Source organism: Gigantopelta aegis, chromosome 10 (genome assembly GCF_016097555.1).
Source record: "Gigantopelta aegis isolate Gae_Host chromosome 10, Gae_host_genome, whole genome shotgun sequence".
Classification (NCBI taxonomy): Eukaryota; Metazoa; Mollusca; class Gastropoda; order Neomphalida; family Peltospiridae; genus Gigantopelta; species Gigantopelta aegis.
Window position 1 is genome coordinate 62381206 of NC_054708.1, and position 20328 is coordinate 62401533.

Here is a 20328-nt window from a genome sequence, read left to right on the forward strand (position 1 = left end):
TAAAATAACAACAGCAAGGACCGGCAAAAGTTTTTTCCCTTTATTAAATATTGAATAATGTAAAGAACGCATGTTTTCTGCAAACACCCCCATGTGGACGTTTGGATTACAGGGGACAAAGCAACTTGGGGCGATGTCCATTTCCGTTTTGTCATGCGCGTTATCCGTTTCCTGTGTCTGGAACGGCGAGATAGAAAGAAAAACCTTAATAATTTTTAGTTTGGTGTGTTATTTTTTAGATTGAGCAATTATGGATTCTGATTAATCACTAAACAAGGATTATCGTCTAGGGAAGATTTTTTTGGCCCCTCTAATTTAAAATTACACCATTTTTCTTAGTTAAAACTTAAAGACCCTTTATCTGTTTATCATCATAATCATGGTTTTTTGCAAGAGTCTATAATCGGCCCCCATATTTCATGATTTTAACATTTATTACAGGGCTCGAACGTACGAATTTGATACCTACGGCAATTTTGAAATACCTTTGAAAAAAAGTTCTGAACATTCCAGCATGCACTAACCTAGCCCGAGTACTCTGACTGTAAGAGAGCTAGACGGACATTTGGACATAAATACGCTCTCATTACAGTCAGAGACCAACCTATGTCTTTTTTTGGCAATTCCTGACTACCAAACGGTAGGCAACGATTCCCACTCTAATACCACAACAATCCTATGTTTGACGTCAAATACCTTTACATCGATCATTTTCGAGTTAACGGAGTGTCACGAAGCGTAGCTGAATGTGGGTGCTGTCAGGTTTCTTTCTGTAGTATGTGTATTAGTGATTAATATGTGGATTTTTTTGTATCAGTTAACTTGAAAATGATCGATGTAAAGGTATTTGACGTCAAACATAGGATTGTTGTGGTATTAGAGCGGGAATCTTTGCCTACCGTTTGGTAGTCAGGAATTGCCAAAAATATACATAGGTTGGTCTCTGACTGTAATGAGAGCGTATTTATGTCCAAATGCAGGCCTGCACAAATTGCACGAACGACAGTTTCGTTCGTGCACTGGTTATGCCATTTTATTTGGCATAACCGATTTACCGTTCATGTCAAATTTACCGAATTATTAATCCCGGCAACGTACCAACATATTTTTATCGCGAGTACAAACATTAGACTTGTTCCCAACGCAGTGTAGTGCGTACCGTAACCAGCCAAATTTGTATAAATATCTTGCGAAATAGGTGCATTCCCATTGGTTGTTAGAAGGTGTTATAGACGAATTTAACCAATCAAAAATGGTGATATTGTGATGGTCATTACAATCTCGAACTGGATCAGCAACCAGGGTAAACCAGTCACAGTGACCCTATTATTAACTGTAATTCCGAATTGGATAACGACAGTGACAATGACAACAGTGTCAGTGATAATGACAGTGACAGTATCAGTATCCATTGTTCCTCAGATGAGGAAGATAGCACCGAGTCTCCCACTCACGACTGAATGTCATGACATTACATACACATAAAAGACTAATATTATAAAATTAATGGTAAGCGATTGCCTTGCAATGAATTCTTATTAATTCACATGTAGTTATGCACACATGATGATGTGTTTTATATAATAGGTCAAGCCTGACAAACACCCAATAGCCGATATGTATTTTTGTGCTGGGGTGTCGTTAAACAAGCATTCACTATGTTTTGGTAACTTATTATAATAGTTCTAATCATTATTATTTTTAAATCTCTTAAGCATTCGTATACATATACTTTTTACTTAACATTGCCACTCTTGTTTCTCAAAATTAAGTATATATTTATTTTTTTTTAATTATAAACAAAAAAAACAGGTTACGCAAACCAAAATAGGTTATGTAAAATCTTTTAGCATAACCCCTTTTCAGGTTATGCAAAAAAAAAATTTGCACAGACCTGAAATGTCCGTCTAGATAGCTCTCTTACAGTCAGAGTACTCGGGCTAGTACTAACCCTATACCTCATGGAACCTACCTCATTTGGCTTTTTTGAATGCGACAATTGGAAGTTTTATCATAGTATCATAGTATTTCTTACAACAAATATATATGTAATTTTTATCCAGTGGCAAAATATTGTCATCAATAAAGTCCTTAACCTACAGCAATTCGTATCACAGTGATGGTAATTCAAGTAATTTCTGTCGGTGCCATCATTAAAATTTAGCCCTGTTTTTAACATAATAGGCCTAGTAATAGGATATAATTGTTAAGGTCGATGATAGTCACTTTTCGCACCCTTGTTTTGGCATTATACGCAATAAATATAGCATATCTTAGCGTAATTTCACTTGAAATCCATATTTGGTAAAAGGTACAATTTTTTAATCACAAGATTTTCTTCAAACACATTCAGGTGCATTGCTAATGTTCAGACAAAAAATTTTGCATTGGAATTTTTTCAGCATTCTTAAAACGGAAACGTCATGTAGCCAGTTTATGGTTATTGTAAGGAGATGCAAAGTGATGTCATTGGAATATTGACATCATTCAATTCAAAATTAGCTATAGTATTACAATGCTTTGCTTAAAAAATAAAAACTGGTCTACTGACCTTGACCCCTGTCAAATTTCTATGGCAAGCAAACAATGCTGTTTATAGGTTGGTATTTTTTTATTTTCATAATTCTGGACAAAATATTTATTTTAAGTTTTAAAAGATGAAAGAAATACCTTTTGTCAAATATGTCATTTCAAAAAAATATCGTTTGCAGTGCTCTACAAAGCAAGTTAAAATTTACTCTTCCCAGGCCAGTAAAGTGTAATATTTTAGTCGCCAGCCACTTATATTTAGTTGCCAGCTAATATATACTTGTAATTAAATCGATTCATCTGCCATTTTATGACACATTACTAATGCCGTAATTGTTATTAGAACCACATTCGAATGAACTCGTGAAGGGGTAATTCCTAGTTGTTAAATAGTAATTACAAATTAATGTTTGTGTCTGGTTCCACTAAATCAGTGAACGACTGTCAACTAGCATCATCAAATTCCATACCCAATAAGTTTATTAAACGAAGTTAAGCGAATTACTATTTTAATGGCACTGCTAAGATATGCATTTAAATTGCAGTACTCATTAAAAGTTAAATAAAAGCATTGTGATAATATCTACTAGGCGTCAACGTGTTACTAGTAGTTAACAATCGGCTACCTTACTTTTGGTTTAAATAATATTTATTTTCGTCACATACTGCCTTGTAAATCCATAAATACTGTTTTGTAAATAGTTGTGTCTTTAAAGCTGTCTAAAGTCCAGTCATGAAATTAGAAACATGTTTTCATCCTCCACTGGTGAACATGACTTTCGACGTGATTAAAACAACATTCACGACTGGAGACGTTATCGTGGAGGGAAAGTTAAGGGAGATAACATCATAACCAAGTATTACCTCCCTTAACGTCACCATGTTTACTATTTATTACAGGAAAATCGTTATTCATAGTCCCAGTGGCGTAGGAAGGTGCCAAAGCGTGGGGGGCACACTTTTATATTTACACACTTTTACACTATTATAAAGCAAATAAAAAGCAAAGTATCTAAAAAGTGGGGGGGGGGGGGGGGGGGGGGCAAATGCCCCCTTGCCCCACCGCTTCCTACGCCAGTGAGTCCGATTAACTTGTCTCAAACTTTTATTTTGCAAACAAACTACTGATAGAAAACACGTTTTATGGAAGATAAATTGCTACTGGTCCACTGTGTTTTCCGATGTCCAGTTTTGTTTACTGATTAAAGTAATATTATTGGACAGTCACCAACTGGCGAATGTGATTTTATTGTTTAAACGCCATGGCGAGTATTTTACTCGCTTTGTAGAGCACTGGTTTGATATATTTTATTTATTGTGTACGAAGCCAAAAAAAGTGTCCGAAAAGTGACCGTCGTTGACCTTAAGAGAAGAGTTGCACTGGATGGCAACCACATATAGGCATCTGATAATATAAAATAGGCGTAAATTATTTATGGGTTACCAGGGCATCAAAGTCGAGGTGATAAACATACTCAAAATACATTAACAAATTTACTCACTATAATCATTCCCAAATTAAGTACAAACATGCTAACCTCAAACTATTTTACCTCAAAACCACTGAACTGTTAAGTTTAATTAGATTAAAATAACTTGAAATACATTTCTGAATATTGACAACTCTTCTATATTAACGGTTAATGACACTACTGAACTAAAACAACCTTCCTGCACTGAGAAAAGACGAGTCCCTGTTGTGCCCAAATTAGTGAGATCTTGTAACTCATTTTGTTTTTGTGTGGCCATAATGACCATGTAAATGATGTTCTAGAGAAATTTAATGTCCAAATATTGGGTTACACAAAATCAAATTTTGCGCAAGTGAGGTGTCATTGAAACTGTTGTCACAGTTTTCAGAGTCATGTGGCAAGTCATCCTTACACGCGCGCATGCACACATACACACATACACACATACACATACATATATATATATATATGCATGTATTTTAAATTTTTGTTGAGAGCATTTATACACGTCATATATGTTGACAAACATTATTAGCAGCCCGTGAAATGTGATGAAAGATAGGTCAGGTCCATTGGTTACGTCAAGGATTGATTAGATGGTTTCATAACAGTTATGTTTTTATTTTATCATCCAGATTAGTTTAATGATGAGTTCTTCAGAGGAGGTATCGTGGATTTCCTGGTTCTGTGGTCTCCGAGGAAATGAATTCTTCTGCGAAGTAAGTACCTGTATTATACATGTATAACATTTAATGAAATATCTTAAAATATCTGTGAAATAAAAGTGTTATTAGTCACTCAGTGATGATAACACATTTTAGAGTGAAAATTTCACTATTTCACTCTAAAATGTGTTACTGTCACTGTAGACAATGTCATCTTCACTGTAAGAAAGCCGGAACTATTTTGCTGCTGGCATTTTAAAAATGATGGTAAATTGCCAAAAGTTATATAATAAATAGAAAATTTCATGTTTTTTGTCAAATATGATTTATATCTCATGTCGTGAAGTTTGCAATCATATTACATTAGTCGCGCAAGTGCGACTCGTGAGATATGACTGAAAACTTCACTCGATGACTAAAAACATGAAATATCCTCTATGTATTCATTGATTTTTCACTACAAATAGCAAGGGAATAATAAAAAAAAACCACCAAAATCTTTTTACATTGATTTATACAAATAAAAAGCTTTCAGATTTTTAGATTAAAAACATATTGTACAAAATATATCTGTAATATAGTTTGAACCATAACATTTTTATGTCAAGATGTTTTGCATGAGTATAGTTAGAACTACACAACATTTATTTAATTTTTTTATAGGGCTGACTGTGACAGTAACCATGTTGACTATTCTTGTGTACAGGTATTGTAAATGTGTGTTTCAGGTGGATGAGGACTATATACAAGACAAGTTCAACTTGACAGGTCTTAATGAGCAGGTTCCACATTACAGACAAGCCTTGGATATGATTTTAGACTTGGAACCAGGTACGTGTAACAAGATAAACACTGAAACGTCATCTGGATTCCTGCTTTCATCTTTTCAAATGAATTATCAATTATTTTTACATGTATATTTTTGCACAGTAAAAACTGCCTAAACTGGATCCTGAGGATAACAGGCCAGTTTTTTTGCCCCACATTTTACCTATTTATGTGCAGTAGACAATCTTTTATTAACAAGTAAGATAGCAATAATTGGTCTGCATTAACAAATTACATCAGTTTTTTAATTGGCCAAACCCACTAAAAATAAAAATCTATTTTGTCATTTAGTTGGAAAAGTAAATCAAAAATCTATTTGATCATGATGAAACATCCACTCATTTGATAAATTATGATGGTATTAAGCAAACATGCTGGGCTGCATTTACACATGTATAGGGTGGGACATAACCCAGTGGTAAAGTGCTTGGCTGATGTGTGGTCAGTCTGGGATCGATCACCATCATTGGGCTATTTCTTGTTCCAGTCAGTGCCCCACGACTGGTATTTCAAAGGCTGTGGTATGTGCTGTCCTGAATGGGATGGTGCATATAAAAGATCCCTTGCTACTAATGGAAAAATGTAGCGTGTTTTGTCTCTAAGACTATATGTTAAAATTATCCATGATTAATAAATAGCCAGTGATTAATAAGTCAGTGTGCTCTAGTGGTATCATTAAGCAAAACAAACTTTTAACTTTTTACACATGTATAACTATGCAGGGAACATTTTGTTGTTCAGTATCGTGTCACGATTTGCTTCGTAAGTTTCGTAGATAGTTACACACTTTTAAAACATTTAAACAGTAGTTGAGCTAATCAAGTTTAGTTGAGAAGAAAACAAAATGTTCCCTGTTATGTAGGCTACATTTACAGAACTTTCTTAAACACCTGTGTAAACCTTACAGGGAACATTTTGTTTTTAAAATTTTGACTAGCGACATTTCTGGTCAATTGAAAATTGATTAGCGACATTTCTGGTCAATTGAAAATTGATTAGCGACATTTCTGGTCAATTGAAAATTGATCAGCGACTACTGTTCAGTGTTTTAAAATTGTGTAGCGATCTCTGAAATTTGTGTTGTGAGTTGTTGCGATACTGAACAAAATGTTCCCTGACCTAAGAAAAACGGTTCTGTGCTATCCTATGTACATTTACAGTGCTTAAAACCCATGTGAAAAACTTAAAGAAGGACAAGTTGTCGTAAATTGGGTCCACTGTGTTTTATAATGTGCTGGCTTTCTGTTTGTGCCCCATCAGAGGAAGAGCTAGAGGAGAACCCAGGGTCTGATTTGGTCGAGCAGGCGGCCGAGATGCTGTACGGCCTGATACACGCTAGGTTCATACTAACCAATGCAGGCGTCAGCAAGATGGTAAGAGGTTTCTCGTCCACCTTGGTAGCCGAGGGCCTGGCTTGTCTCCTCTGGGTTACTAGGTGGCATGCTTGTGTGTCTAGTACATTTACCATTGTTAGCCAGATTTTGTGCCAGTAATAATGAAGCCAGTTGTTGCATACGTTGTAAAAACACAAGTTACAGGATTCTGTGCACATGTATGTCCACTGTATAATATATGTACAGGCTACAAATTTAGCACAATTCTGTGCATCCGCAAATCTCAGATGTTCGGTCGGAAGCACAAGATTATGAGATGGAATCCCAAAATATCTGTATTAAATTATATTTTATGGTAATGGCGGAATCCTTTAAAAAAAGAAAATTATATATATATATATATATATACACACATACACATATACTTTTAACTTTTCTTGTTGTTTTTAATTATGTACAGGTACAGGTATATTTGTAAATAATAAATTCAGCTTTTAGCTACCTAAAACTACTTGTACCTGTACTGTTGTTTGTTCTGTTACTTTTCACTCATTTCCTGGAACTTGTGTTTTAAATATTCATTTTTGGTATTATCATAAATTATGATAATATAGTTTCCTTGTTACTGGCATATATACATACACATGTATTGCTGCATGTGTGTGGCTGTCTTGGCCAAAAGGGCATCAATTCTGTTTTAACTTTGAGAAATGTAATATTAAATACATGAACTTTTGCTAGAGCTTTTTTTTTTAAATGTACAAACCATGTGTATTCAAATGTTCTGATATTTTAAAAATTGCTCATATGGATTTAAAAAAAAACTTAAAACAATTGCACATATATTTTTGGCAATAAGTCCTTTACCAAGTATAGCAGTGTTTTTGCATTTGGCATGCATATTTTCTTCATATACACATAGGACTATATGACAAGATACAACCAGTAGCGCCACCTGTAACCTATAAGCCTAATTATCTCCCTTGGCACAAGGTCTAGAAATCTGCATTCAACGTTTGCTGCCAGGTTTCCTCTGAGGATATTTCAGTTGTAAGGAATGGTGGGAAGTGTGCACAGGCTTAAAAATGCTTTTTAATTCTACAACAATTCGGTTTTGTCAAATTAATTGCTTTTATTTTCTTTTTTAAGTGGCATATTTATTTTGTTGATTTCCATATACGTTTAGTCATAGAACCATGTAATGTTGTTTTGATCACAGTGTTTACTGTTAATATTTCTATTTAAAATAGTTTTGTCACAGCAAATTACCCGTAATTTGAGAAAGTAAATATTAAACTTTTTATTACAAAAAGTATAATTAAGAAAAAATGTTTTTATTATTTTTCTATTCTTATTTTTTTTGCTTATGTACACATTTGGTGATCCACAGAGGAAATCGTTTGTTTGTTTTTACTTACCCAATTCTCATCAACATTTACTCTTTTCTTTTATTAAACAAAGATAAAAACCCTGACCAAAAGTAAAAACACATTGATGTTATTTCATTTGGCAGCATTTAGTTGCCCAAAACACGTAGCCTTCTGTGAATACCATCAAACTGTTAAATTGGCTATTACATGCAGTTACACCATTACGTTTTTTAAGTTATCAAAGAGAATAAACTATGTTTCTTCTCTTAATTCTCCAGACCAAGTGCTTGATGCTTGAAACACACCGATTAAGCACACTGCTGAGGTTTTGTTAAGCAAATTTCTTTTTCCTTTTGTTTTTGCATGAAATAATCCACTGTGTATAAATATACCTGTACATACAAAAGAAATATATGTTAACAGTGCAATATTTTGTGTGCAAAACGGAATACGAAGGAACATGGTGTTTTGAAGCACAGACTGATGACTGTCACTGTCAATGGTCAGCCGCATGGTGAGTGTTGATGAGAATGTTCTGTAGCTGTTAACACATGTTCTGTTTTTGTTCAGATGATGAGTTGGAGGACAATCCTAATCAGAGTGACCTCATAGAACAGGCGGCCGAGATGTTGTATGGCTTGATACACGCGCGATACATTATGACTAACCGAGGCATAGCCCAGATGGTAAGCCAAACTTCGTAACGGTCTGCCTCCATAGCAGAACTCGCTTGTATGCCTCGGTGGTCTTGGCTATTTACCTGTATGTTTACTAAATGAGAAAAAAACCCCCCACTAGGGGGTATATTCATGATCAAAATAAGATTGCATAAAATAAAGAGAAGTGTGGGGGGGGGGGGGGGGCAGTCTCTAATGAAAGGGAGCACAGTCTCTATCGAGAGGGGGCAGTCTCTAGTAGAGACTACAAACCAGATTTTTATATTTATGTACAAAAAATGTACATTTTCATTCTCAAGTGAGAGGGTGGAGGTGCACAGGTCCTCTCTACTCCCTTGGTTCCTTTGGGCTGTGAAATGTCAGGCTGTTAACAATTACCAGACTTGTAGTGTCTACGGCTTCGTACAGGGAGTCCAGACAAACTCTGAGACTTGAGTTGCTTTTTTTCTTATCATACAGGTAAACTGTCCATTTACAAAAAATTTCTATTTGATATATTATTTTTTGGATTAGTTTTAATTGAGTCCAAATGATTTTAATGAATCTAAATGGTTATTTTATCAATCATTTCGCTGCCTTCTCTTCATTTGGCATTTGGATTACCACCAACATGGCATTGTTTTTTTTCCTGTAGTCTTTCCAGTGATCATATCCTTCCACTGAAGATGTTTGGTAACATAATATAGATGCATAATGGTAGTTTTATTTCACTGTGTTTACTGTTATACTCAATGGACTTTTATTTAAACAACAATTTGGCTCGTCCAAAATGTGTTTGACTATTTATTTAATCTAGCAGCACCATCTAAACAACTATACATTGTATTTTATCATGTAATACTGGAAATGATTTTGTTTTATACTTTTTCAAAGATCGAAAATATTTGCTTGGAAAATTAATCAAAAGTTTTAATAGCCATATCACTACCTTACTTTTAATGAGTCATTATTAAAATGAGCATTAAGATAATTTAACTGGTTGTAGGGTGAGATCTGGTTTAAATTGAGTCCACTGCAGTAACCGTTTATAATGTTTGCTTTATTCAAAGTTTGATGTTCAACTTTATCTATTTATTATAGTACTATACATGTTTGTTATTAAGTTAGTTAGTATACTATATGTACTTATACATAAAATGTAATGTAATGTATAAAATTTAATAATTGTAAACAGTTTATAAAATTTTAAAGTCCATTCAAAACCCAAACATAGATTTTAGACCTCACCTAACTTTACACTTATTGCATCTTTAGAGTTCATGTTGTTTTAAGGTGGTGTCTCATTTCTAGTTTTATTTGGTTATCTTTATTGTATGTATGTTTCAGCTGTGATCATCATTGTCAAATAATGCTGACTGTATTAATATCAATTTCCAAAAGACAGTTGCAAATAATTATACACAATATTGAAACATTGGCAACTGCTTTGCCAGTTACAGGTATCAGTAAATCAGAAGTGAAAAATAAACTGATCAAAATTAGTTGAATAATGTCCAGAATATGCGGAGCATTTTTTAAATAATTATATGGCACTGCTAACAGTATTTAAGAAATTGATCAAAATTTATTTCTATGATTAAAAAAAATCTAAAAATAGATACAGTGTCATAACCAGTTTCCCATGGTCACCACTGACTGCAGCACCCCCCCCCCCCCCCCCCCACCGCTAGAAGCTACATGTAATGGATTTTTTATGCCACTGACACTAACTTTACCATTCTTATTTATTTGGACATTCACATGTAGTGATATATACTCTTCAAAAGAAGAAACGCAAAACCACATTGTCGTAACATTTGGAGAATTGATTTAATTATTGAATGGTGAGTCCGATAATTACCAAATGTTGCAGGATTGTTCACAATTCACTCTAGTCCATTGTGAGTAAGTGATAGGACACACCACCAAGGTCAAGGTCATCTGGAGTCAATACCGGGTGTGGCCTCCGCGTGTGTTGACAACTGCCTGGCACCGCCTGCCCATTGAAGCAACCAGAGTACGGATGACGTCCCTGGGGATGGTGGCCCACTCGGTCTGCAAGGCTGCTGCCAGCTCGGGCAGGGTCTGGGGCTGTGGTTGTCGCTGTCGGAGGCGTCGGTCCAACTCGTCCCATAGATTCTCAATTGGGTTCAAATCCGGTGATATCGATGGCCAAGGAAGGACATTAATGTTGTTGTTCTGTAGGAAAGCCGTTGTGAGACGTGCTGTGTGAGGCCTGGCGTTGTCATGTTGGAACACTGCGTTGGCGTTGGCCATAACTGGAACGATGTGTGGCCGGAGGATCTGGTCAATGTAGCCCTGTGCATTCAGTTTGCCCTGCACGTGGACCAGGTCAGTTCTGCCAGTGTGTGAGATGGCTGCCCACACCATGACACTACCCCCGCCGAATCTGTCCACTTCCTGCACGCAGTTTGCCGCATAACGTTCACCACGACGCCTATACACGCGACATCTTCCATCATGACGTCGGAGCAGAAATCGGGACTCGTCACTGAACCACACCTGTCTCCATCGCAGTTGAGGCCATTGTCGATGAATCTGGCACCACTGCAGTCGGAGTCGACGGTGTTGTGGTGTTAAGATGACACCTCGAACTGGACGTCTGGCACGAATTCCTACCTCACGTAGGCGGTTCCGTACGGTCTGGTCGGATATCCTGCGCAAACCTGGTATTGCTGCGGCTGTGGAGGTGGCAGTAGTCAATCGTTCCCGAAGGTGGCGTACCCGGATGTAGCGGTCCTGCCCGGGGGTAGTGACCCGTGGTCGACCGGATCTAGGGAGGTCACGTGTTGATCCATGTTGCTGGTAACGGTCCCACAGTCTGGAGATGGTGCTTGGGGACACATGGAATGCCCTGGCAACGGCCGTTCTGGATTCGCCTGCGTCTAGTCGGCCGATGGCATTGTTTCTCTGCGGTTCACTGAGACGTGGCATGTCCTGAATTGTCAACTGTCGGCCAGATACAGAGGCCAGGCAAGCGAACACCCTGCACTTTTATACTGTCGGTGTTCATGTTTCACGTGCAGACAACACACGTGCAGTGGTGACATGGTTTGCACGTGGCTGCGTTTTTGCGAATATTCACATTTTGGAACTTTATTGTACAGTAGCTGCGTTTTATCGAATGTAACCGTGGGAATGTGTTTGGGACATGCAATGACCTTATATTCACAAAGCATGAACCGGTAGGAAACATAAAATCGGAGTTATAACCCATTTGTACCCTTTTGCGTTTCTTTTTTTGAAGAGTATATGATTATATATTTAACAGCAAATATTAAACACAGAACATATCTGTGAAAACATTTATTGTTATTCAGACTTGCAAAATTTTTAGGTTTCAACTTTATAATGAATATAATTAATTTACTTTTGATTTTTGATTAGATTGTTTCATATGTATATGCATATCTGGTACTTAGATTTGTAGATATATATACTGTTTGATTTTGAATGGTTTTTCTGCAAGTATTAATTATATTATTGTAGTTTGAATGTTGGGTGCGAGCATGGAATTGCAGTAGTATGTGTACATGTACACAATACACATTGACAAGTACAGGCAGTATAGTTTTTTTCTATTTACTTAACTACATATATAGGTCTGCTGGATTAGCTTTGATGTATTGTGGTTTTAATGGAAAGTGCAGTAGTATTACTTGTAATATGTTTGTTATTTTTAGATTGAGAAGTGGCAGCAAGGTGATTTTGGTTATTGTCCACGAGTATACTGTGAAAATCAGCCAATGCTACCAATAGGTAAGAGATCCAATGTGAATACACATCATACTGTTCATGTGTTGTTATTTTGTGATAACAAGTCGGTTCATCAGTACCATATAATTTCCTAATGGCGATGCTTGTTATGTACACATAATGTTTGTCACATGGAAAATTTATTTTTATTGACTTGAGAAAATATTTACATCGGAAATCTTCAGTTGTTATGTTATGCATGTAAGTGGAAAATTCTGCAGGTATTAGAAGACAAAAGTTGATATATTTTAAATCAAAGCATGTGTTTGGGAAGGGGGGGTGAAGTCTTGCCACAAAATCTGGGGGTGAAGTCTTGCCACAAAATCTGATTACATACAGAAACTAATAATGCAGTATAAATGTTTATTTATTACAAAAGTTAAGTACTGGTTTAAACTTGCTGTAGTCAGACTCAGAATTATGCAGGTTAACGTTTTATCTCTGACAAAAGCATTTCAAAATTGCTATAGGCTCTTACACATTCTTAAGTTTCGAGCCCTGCATTGTCAGCTCTGACATTATTGATGGGTTTCACTGTATATTCTGAAATCTTATATATGGAAATTAGCATCTTTTTGATTCTTCACTTTAATTTTCTCATTAATTTTTTTTTTGTTAACTATGTTTGGGCCATGCTATGAGATTTGGCATTCTGTTTCAGGTCTGTCGGATGTTCCCGGCGAAGCGATGGTCAAACTGTACTGTCCCAAGTGTCAAGACGTGTACACTCCCAAGTCATCCCGACACCACCACACTGATGGAGCCTACTTCGGAACAGGCTTTCCTCACATGCTCTTTATGGTGCATCCAGAATATCGTCCAAAACGGCCAGCTAATCAGTTTGTACCAAGGTAACTATTACAATTTTGACTGCATGTACCCGAGTATTCAAGAGGGTTTAGAAGTTCACAGATACTAACAAGAATCAATAGGCGTATACTTTGATACACAAATATACTCAAATTGGTATTGAAGCTTCACAGAAGATGCTTATTCACAAATTTGATTTTCATGTGGTAAATTAAATGTGATTTCATCCTTGCTTGGGTGATTGTTAGCGTTCATACTTGTAAAATTATTCAGTCATTCAATTGCTGTATTTATTTCAGCATTTGCTTGTTTAGCTTTAAGTAAATTTTTTAAAATTGTTTACCATCACAGTGTTTACTTTGTTAGCTTGACCCGTAAAACCTAGATCAACTATGAATTCTTAAATTCTGTTGTTTTTTTTCAGACTGTATGGCTTCAAAATCCACCCCCTTGCTTACCAGTTACAGTATCAGGCCGCAGCCAACTTCAAAATGCCGATGCGGGGAGCTAGTCACACAAATAGTAAAAGATGAAAGAAGCTGGTGATATTTACGATCTGGGCTATGTTAATGATTGCCTCTCACTTGTGAATCGATGTTTGTGTAAAATGACTAGTTGCCATGTGATACAGATGAAACTGCTGTGGTACAGTTTCAGGTGGGCAGGATGAACTATGAAATACAAGAGGCAGTTGTTGCTTGTAGTAATGGTGCCTGTGACTTATTAGTTCTCCGTTTGGTACTATAACCCGTGCACTATTAGCTGTGTTTGTATGTTTGTGTTCCCCTGTTTAATAATTTCATTTTATATTTGAATCAATTTGAAGTTACATCATTATGTATTGATTGAAATTGAAGAGAAAAACAAATCAATAATAACTGTTCTGTTAGTAATACTGTACAGTTCCAAGGATTGTAATTGTTGCATGGGAAAACTTCAGCTAATAGTAAAACATTATAGATAACATGTATCTACTTGTAATGCCAGGAACATATTTTGTATCATAATCTTTCAGACATTTTCTTTTAAGTGATTGCCAAGACTGGAAATCAAATGACTTTATTTTTTTAAAAACCTACAGGTCACATATAACCTTATTATTATTATGAATACAACTATTGCTAGTGGACACCAGTTTTCAGACTGTCTAAATAAATATCACTAAGTAGTTACTACGTGTTGGTAGCATGTACCCAAATGCGTACATGTAAACGGTGTACATCTTTGCACTTTTGGATTCATTCTGATGAACTTACAGCTCCCTCCAGTCTTTACAATTTTGTTAATTACCACCACCCCCAACTATTTGGTGTCCATTCAGTCATCAAGCTTTGCAGGCCAGTGCACCCCTCATCTGAGGACCATAAAATGTACCATTTTGTCCTGTATTAAAAAAAAAAAAAAAAGACAAGAAATTGTCCTGTAAAAAATATATTTAATTCTTCAAATGCTAGGAAGTTGTGTCTGGGGACATCCACAGACGGACAGACACTTGTGTCCCATACATAATTCCTCCAGCTCCCTATTTAACATTGTTTGTTAAAATTGAATTTAGATATTAAGAAGTTCAAATGCAGATGACATGCAGAATATTAGTTATTGTATACTAGTACTTCAGCTATAAAAACACTGTTACATTTAAAAGAAATGGATATGCTACCGAGATATTGTCAGTCTTGGTAAAAAGCATATCCATATGGTTGATATATTCTGCATTTGTACTACCGGTAATAAAAACGTATTTATGTGAATGTCGTTCTTGTTGGAAGTTTTTTGGAGAGTTCTATTGGTTATCAACAATTTACGGTATACATGAATTCACTACATTATGACTGGAGACATGGTTTTGTTTTGTTTTTTTAATCAGAATTGCAGGGTAGTATTTAATAGCCATTGATAAATCCGTAAAGAAGCTAAACAAATTATTCAAGGAGGTGCATCCCCCCCACTCAGATTAAAGATAAAAAATAGAAAACTTTCGTCACTGAGATTTTTTATTTGTTTCTCGTTTCAGCCAGTGCACCACGACTGGTATATCAAAAGCCGTGGTATGTCATGGGCATACATAGGGGGGTTCGATGGGTTCGACTGAAATCGCTTTTTTTATAATTTAATATATCTGACATTATTATATTTACTCAACATAGAAATATACTCTTCAAAAAAAGAAACGCAAAAGGGTACAAATGGGTTATAACTCCGATTTTATGTTTCCTATCGGTTCATGCTTTGTGAATATAAGGTCATTGCATGTCCCAAACACATTTCCACGGTTACATTCGATAAAACGCAGCTACTGTACAATAAAGTTCCAAAATGTGAATATTCGCAAAAACGCAGCCACGTGCAAACCATGTCACCACTGCACGTGCGTTGTCTGCACGTGCAACATGAACACCGACAGTATAAAAGTGCAGGGTGTTCGCTTGCCTGGCCTCTGTATCTGGCCGACAGTTGACAATCCAGGACATGCCACGTCTCAGTGAACCGCAGAGAAACCATGCCATCGGCAGACTAGACGCAGGCGAATCCAGAACGGCCGTTGCCAGGGCATTCCATGTGTCCCCAAGCACCATCTCCAGACTGGGGGACCGTTACCAGCAACATGGATCAACACGTGACCTCCCTAGATCCGGTCGACCACGGGTCACTACCCCCGGGCAGGACCGCTACATCCGGGTACGCCACCTTCGGGAACGATTGACTACTGCCACCTCCACAGCCGCAGCAATACCAGGTTTGCGCAGGATATCCGACCAGACCGTACGGAACCGCCTACGTGAGGTAGGAATTCGTGCCAGACGTCCAGTTCGAGGTGTCATCTTAACACCACAACACCGTCGACTCCGACTGCAGTGGTGCCAGATTCATCGACAATGGCCTCAACTGCGATGGAGACGGGTGTGGTTCATTGACGAGTCCCGATTTCTGCTCCGACGTCATGATGGAAGATGTCGCGTGTATAGGCGTCGTGGTGAACGTTATGCGGCAAACTGCGTGCAGGAAGTGGACAGATTCGGCGGGGGTAGTGTCATGGTGTGGGCAGCCATCTCACACACTGGCAGAACTGACCTGGTCCACGTGCAGGGCAACCTGAATGCACAGGGCTACATTGACCAGATCCTCCGGCCACACATCGTTCCAGTTATGGCCAACGCCAACGCAGTGTTCCAACATGACAACGCCAGGCCTCACACAGCACGTCTCACAACGGCTTTCCTACAGAACAACAACATTAATGTCCTTCCTTGGCCATCGATATCACCGGATTTGAACCCAATTGAGCATCTAAGGGACGAGTTGGACCGACGCCTCCGACAGCGACAACCACAGCCCCAGACCCTGCCTGAGCTGGCAGCAGCCTTGCAGGCCGAGTGGGCCACCATCCCCCGGGACGTCATCCGTACTCTGGTTGCTTCAATGTGCAGGCGGTGCCAGGCAGTTGTCAACACACGCGGAGGCCACACCCGGTATTGACTCCAGATGACCTTGACCTTGGTGGTGTGTCCTATCACTTGCTCACAATGGACTAGAGTGAATTGTGAACAATCCTGCAACATTTGGTAATTATCGGACTCACCATTCAATAATTAAATCAATTCTCCAAATGTTACGACAATGTGGTTTTGCGTTTCTTCTTTTGAAGAGTATATATGCCCAATATCTCTGCAATCTATTTTGGAACCCCCCTTTTCAAAATCCTATGTACGCCCATGTATGTGCTATCATGTCTGGGATGGTGCATATAAAAATAAATCTCTTGATACTAATGGAGGAATATAGCGGGTTTCCTCTCTAACATTATATGTAAAAGTTACCAAATGTTTGACATCCAGTAGCCGATGATTGATAAATCAATTGCTGTAATTGTGTTGTTAAACAAAGCAAACTTTGATGGGTTGTATTATGGTATGGCATCATCCGTCTGTCTATAAATGTTTTTTTCCCAGAGCATATCTTTATCAATTCATATAGGGTCATAAAAACCATGCATTTAAGTATAACTTGTAGCATGTACCATAACTAGGTTACCACAACCTACTTTTCATTGATTACTGCAAATTAAAGGAAATCCTTGTCCAGGCCATATCTTCCTTATCAGTTCATATAGGATCGTCAAATTTTGTATACAGGTACAACTTAAAATGGTGATGTGTTCATTTACCATAAATAGGTCAGTGCGATCTACTTTTGACTGTTACTCAGCAGTACATGTACTCTTGTTATATACTGATAGAAAGAAATAAGGGAACAGTATTACAGATCAAACTAAATTAAATACTAGCATAGTAATGTCTATATTACAAAGATGTAGTATGGAAGTGAATGTCTGTAACACTTAACTTATTGACACAATGGATGAACGTTCTAGTTGTCACTCTGCTGTTAGTAGCAGGATTTAGCTCAGTCAGTCGATCAACACAATGGACGAACGTTCTAGTTGTCACTCTGCTGTTAGTAGCAGGATTTAGCTCAGTCAGTCGATCAACACAATGGACGAACGTTCTAGTTGTCACTCTGCTGTTAGTAGCAGGATTTAGCTCAGTCGATCAACACAATGGACGAACGTTCTAGTTGTCACTCTGCTGTTAGTAGCAGGATTTAGCTCAGTCAGTCGATCAACACAATGGACGAACGTTCTAGTTGTCACTCTGCTGTTAGTAGCAGGATTTAGCTCAGTCAGTCGATCAACACAATGGACGAACGTTCTAGTTGTCACTCTGCTGTTAGTAGCAGGATTTAGCTCAGTCAGTCGATCAACACAATGGACGAACGTTCTAGTTGTCACTCTGCTGTTAGTAGCAGGATTTAGCTCAGTCAGTCGATCAACACAATGGACGAACGTTCTAGTTGTCACTCTGCTGTTAGTAGCAGGATTTAGCTCAGTCAGTCGATCAACACAATGGACGAACGTTCTAGTTGTCACTCTGCTGTTAGTAGCAGGATTTAGCTCAGTCAGTCGATCAACACAATGGACGAACGTTCTAGTTGTCACTCTGCTGTTAGTAGCAGGATTTAGCTCAGTCAGTCGATCAACACAATGGACGAACGTTCTAGTTGTCACTCTGCTGTTAGTAGCAGGATTTAGCTCAGTCAGTCGATCAACACAATGGACGAACGTTCTAGTTGTCACTCTGCTGTTAGTAGCAGGATTTAGCTCAGTCAGTCGATCAACACAATGGACGAACGTTCTAGTTGTCACTCTGCTGTTAGTAGCAGGATTTAGCTCAGTCAGTCGATCAACACAATGGACGAACGTTCTAGTTGTCACTCTGCTGTTAGTAGCAGGATTTAGCTCAGTCAGTCGATCAACACAATGGACGAACGTTCTAGTTGTCACTCTGCTGTTAGTAGCAGGATTTAGCTCAGTCAGTCGATCAACACAATGGACGAACGTTCTAGTTGTCACTCTGCTGTTAGTAGCAGGATTTAGCTCAGTCAGTCGATCAACACAATGGACGAACGTTCTAGTTGTCACTCTGCTGTTAGTAGCAGGATTTAGCTCAGTCAGTCGATCAACACAATGGACGAACGTTCTAGTTGTCACTCTGCTGTTAGTAGCAGGATTTAGCTCAGTCAGTCGATCAACACAATGGACGAACGTTCTAGTTGTCACTCTGCTGTTAGTAGCAGGATTTAGCTCAGTCAGTCGATCAACACAATGGACGAACGTTCTAGTTGTCACTCTGCTGTTAGTAGCAGGATTTAGCTCAGTCAGTCGATCAACACAATGGACGAACGTTCTAGTTGTCACTCTGCTGTTAGTAGCAGGATTTAGCTCAGTCAGTCGATCAACACAATGGATGAACGTTCTAGTTGTCACTCTGCTGTTAGTAGCAGGATTTAGCTCAGTCAGTCGATCAAACTACCTTGGTGGATCCAGTCAACTGATTGTTTTTTTCTTGTTCCAACCAGTGCACGTCAACGGCCATCACCTATGGTATGTGCTTTACTGTCTTTGGGAAAGTGCATATAAAAGATCCCTTGCTGCTAATGGAAAAATGTAGCAGGTTTCATCTGATGACCGAGTCAGAATTACCAAAATGTTGGACATTCAATAGGTGATGATTAATTAATCAATGTGCTCTAGTAGTGTCGTTGAACAAATCAAACTTTTTTCTTTGCTGTTACTATTTATGTGATCCCCTATTTCTTTTCATCACTATACTCAACGCATAAATCAATGAGATCCATCAGAACAGACAAATTACAGGAATCAGTTTAAAAACATGACTAGCTGATCCTCGGTAGCGAAAAGATGGGGAAACAATGGTATAGAGAATTTAATAACTGCTGCTACCAAAAGGACTACCCTTAGCTCTTATATCAGTCTATTAACCAACATAACAAAACAACATATATATACCTTTCATCTGCATACAAGTCGGTAAAGTAATAATTTAAGAACCTATAGAAAACCATGTTAAATTATTTATTTACATTTTAAATTTTTTATGGTAAAGTGCGCGGTCTGTCTGGGATCGATCCCTGTCCGTGGGCCCATTGGGTAATTTCTCATTCCAGCCAGTGCACCACGACTGGTATATCAAAGGCTGTGGTATGTACTACCCTGTCTGTGGGATGATGCATATAAAAGAACCCCATGAAGTAGCAACAGTGGGTTTCCTCTCTCAATATCTGTGGTCCGTAATCATATCTGGCACCATATAACCGTAAATAAAATGTGTTGAGTGCATCATTAAATAAAACATTTCTTTCTTTTTTTACGTACAAAAAAGAGCACGATTAACGTGCATGCACACACGCACAAACGGCAGGCTGAACGTGTCCGGCTGCACGTAGAACTGGATTCAACTAGGTTAAGTAATAATTAAGCCAACCTCTGGATGGCAAAACATGCGACAGTAGGCCCTTATACTGTTTTG

General features: G+C 37.8%; 1 protein-coding gene across 2 annotated transcripts; it reads left to right on the forward strand.

The window, feature by feature from the left end:
* Nucleotides 1-126: 126 nt before the first annotated feature.
* LOC121383228 (casein kinase II subunit beta) lies at nt 127-15192 on the forward strand. 2 transcript variants are annotated; one of them, XM_041513118.1, is made up of 7 exons: nt 127-223; nt 4637-4720; nt 5395-5497; nt 6755-6867; nt 12559-12634; nt 13293-13482; nt 13866-15192. In XM_041513118.1, exons 1-7 carry the CDS (start codon nt 134-136, stop codon nt 13972-13974), a joined length of 765 nt encoding a protein of 254 aa, XP_041369052.1. In that variant the 5' UTR covers nt 127-133; the 3' UTR covers nt 13975-15192. The 2 variants fall into 2 exon arrangements, with proteins under 2 accessions (XP_041369052.1, XP_041369051.1); XM_041513117.1 differs by lacking the exon at nt 6755-6867 and adding an exon at nt 8769-8884.
* The last annotated feature ends 5136 nt before the right edge of the window (nt 15193-20328 follow it).

Excerpts from the sequence above, each read along its gene's own strand:
- LOC121383228 (XM_041513117.1), top strand. The coding sequence starts at position 134 with ATGTCCATTTCCGTTTTGTCATGCGCGTTATCCGTTTCCTGTGTCTGG. Across the intron at positions 224-4,636 it reads CCTTAATAATTTTTAGTTTG|ATTAGTTTAATGATGAGTTC; the intron begins GTGTGTTATTTT and ends TTTATCATCCAG. Across the intron at positions 5,498-8,768 it reads GATTTTAGACTTGGAACCAG|ATGATGAGTTGGAGGACAAT; the intron begins GTACGTGTAACA and ends GTTTTTGTTCAG.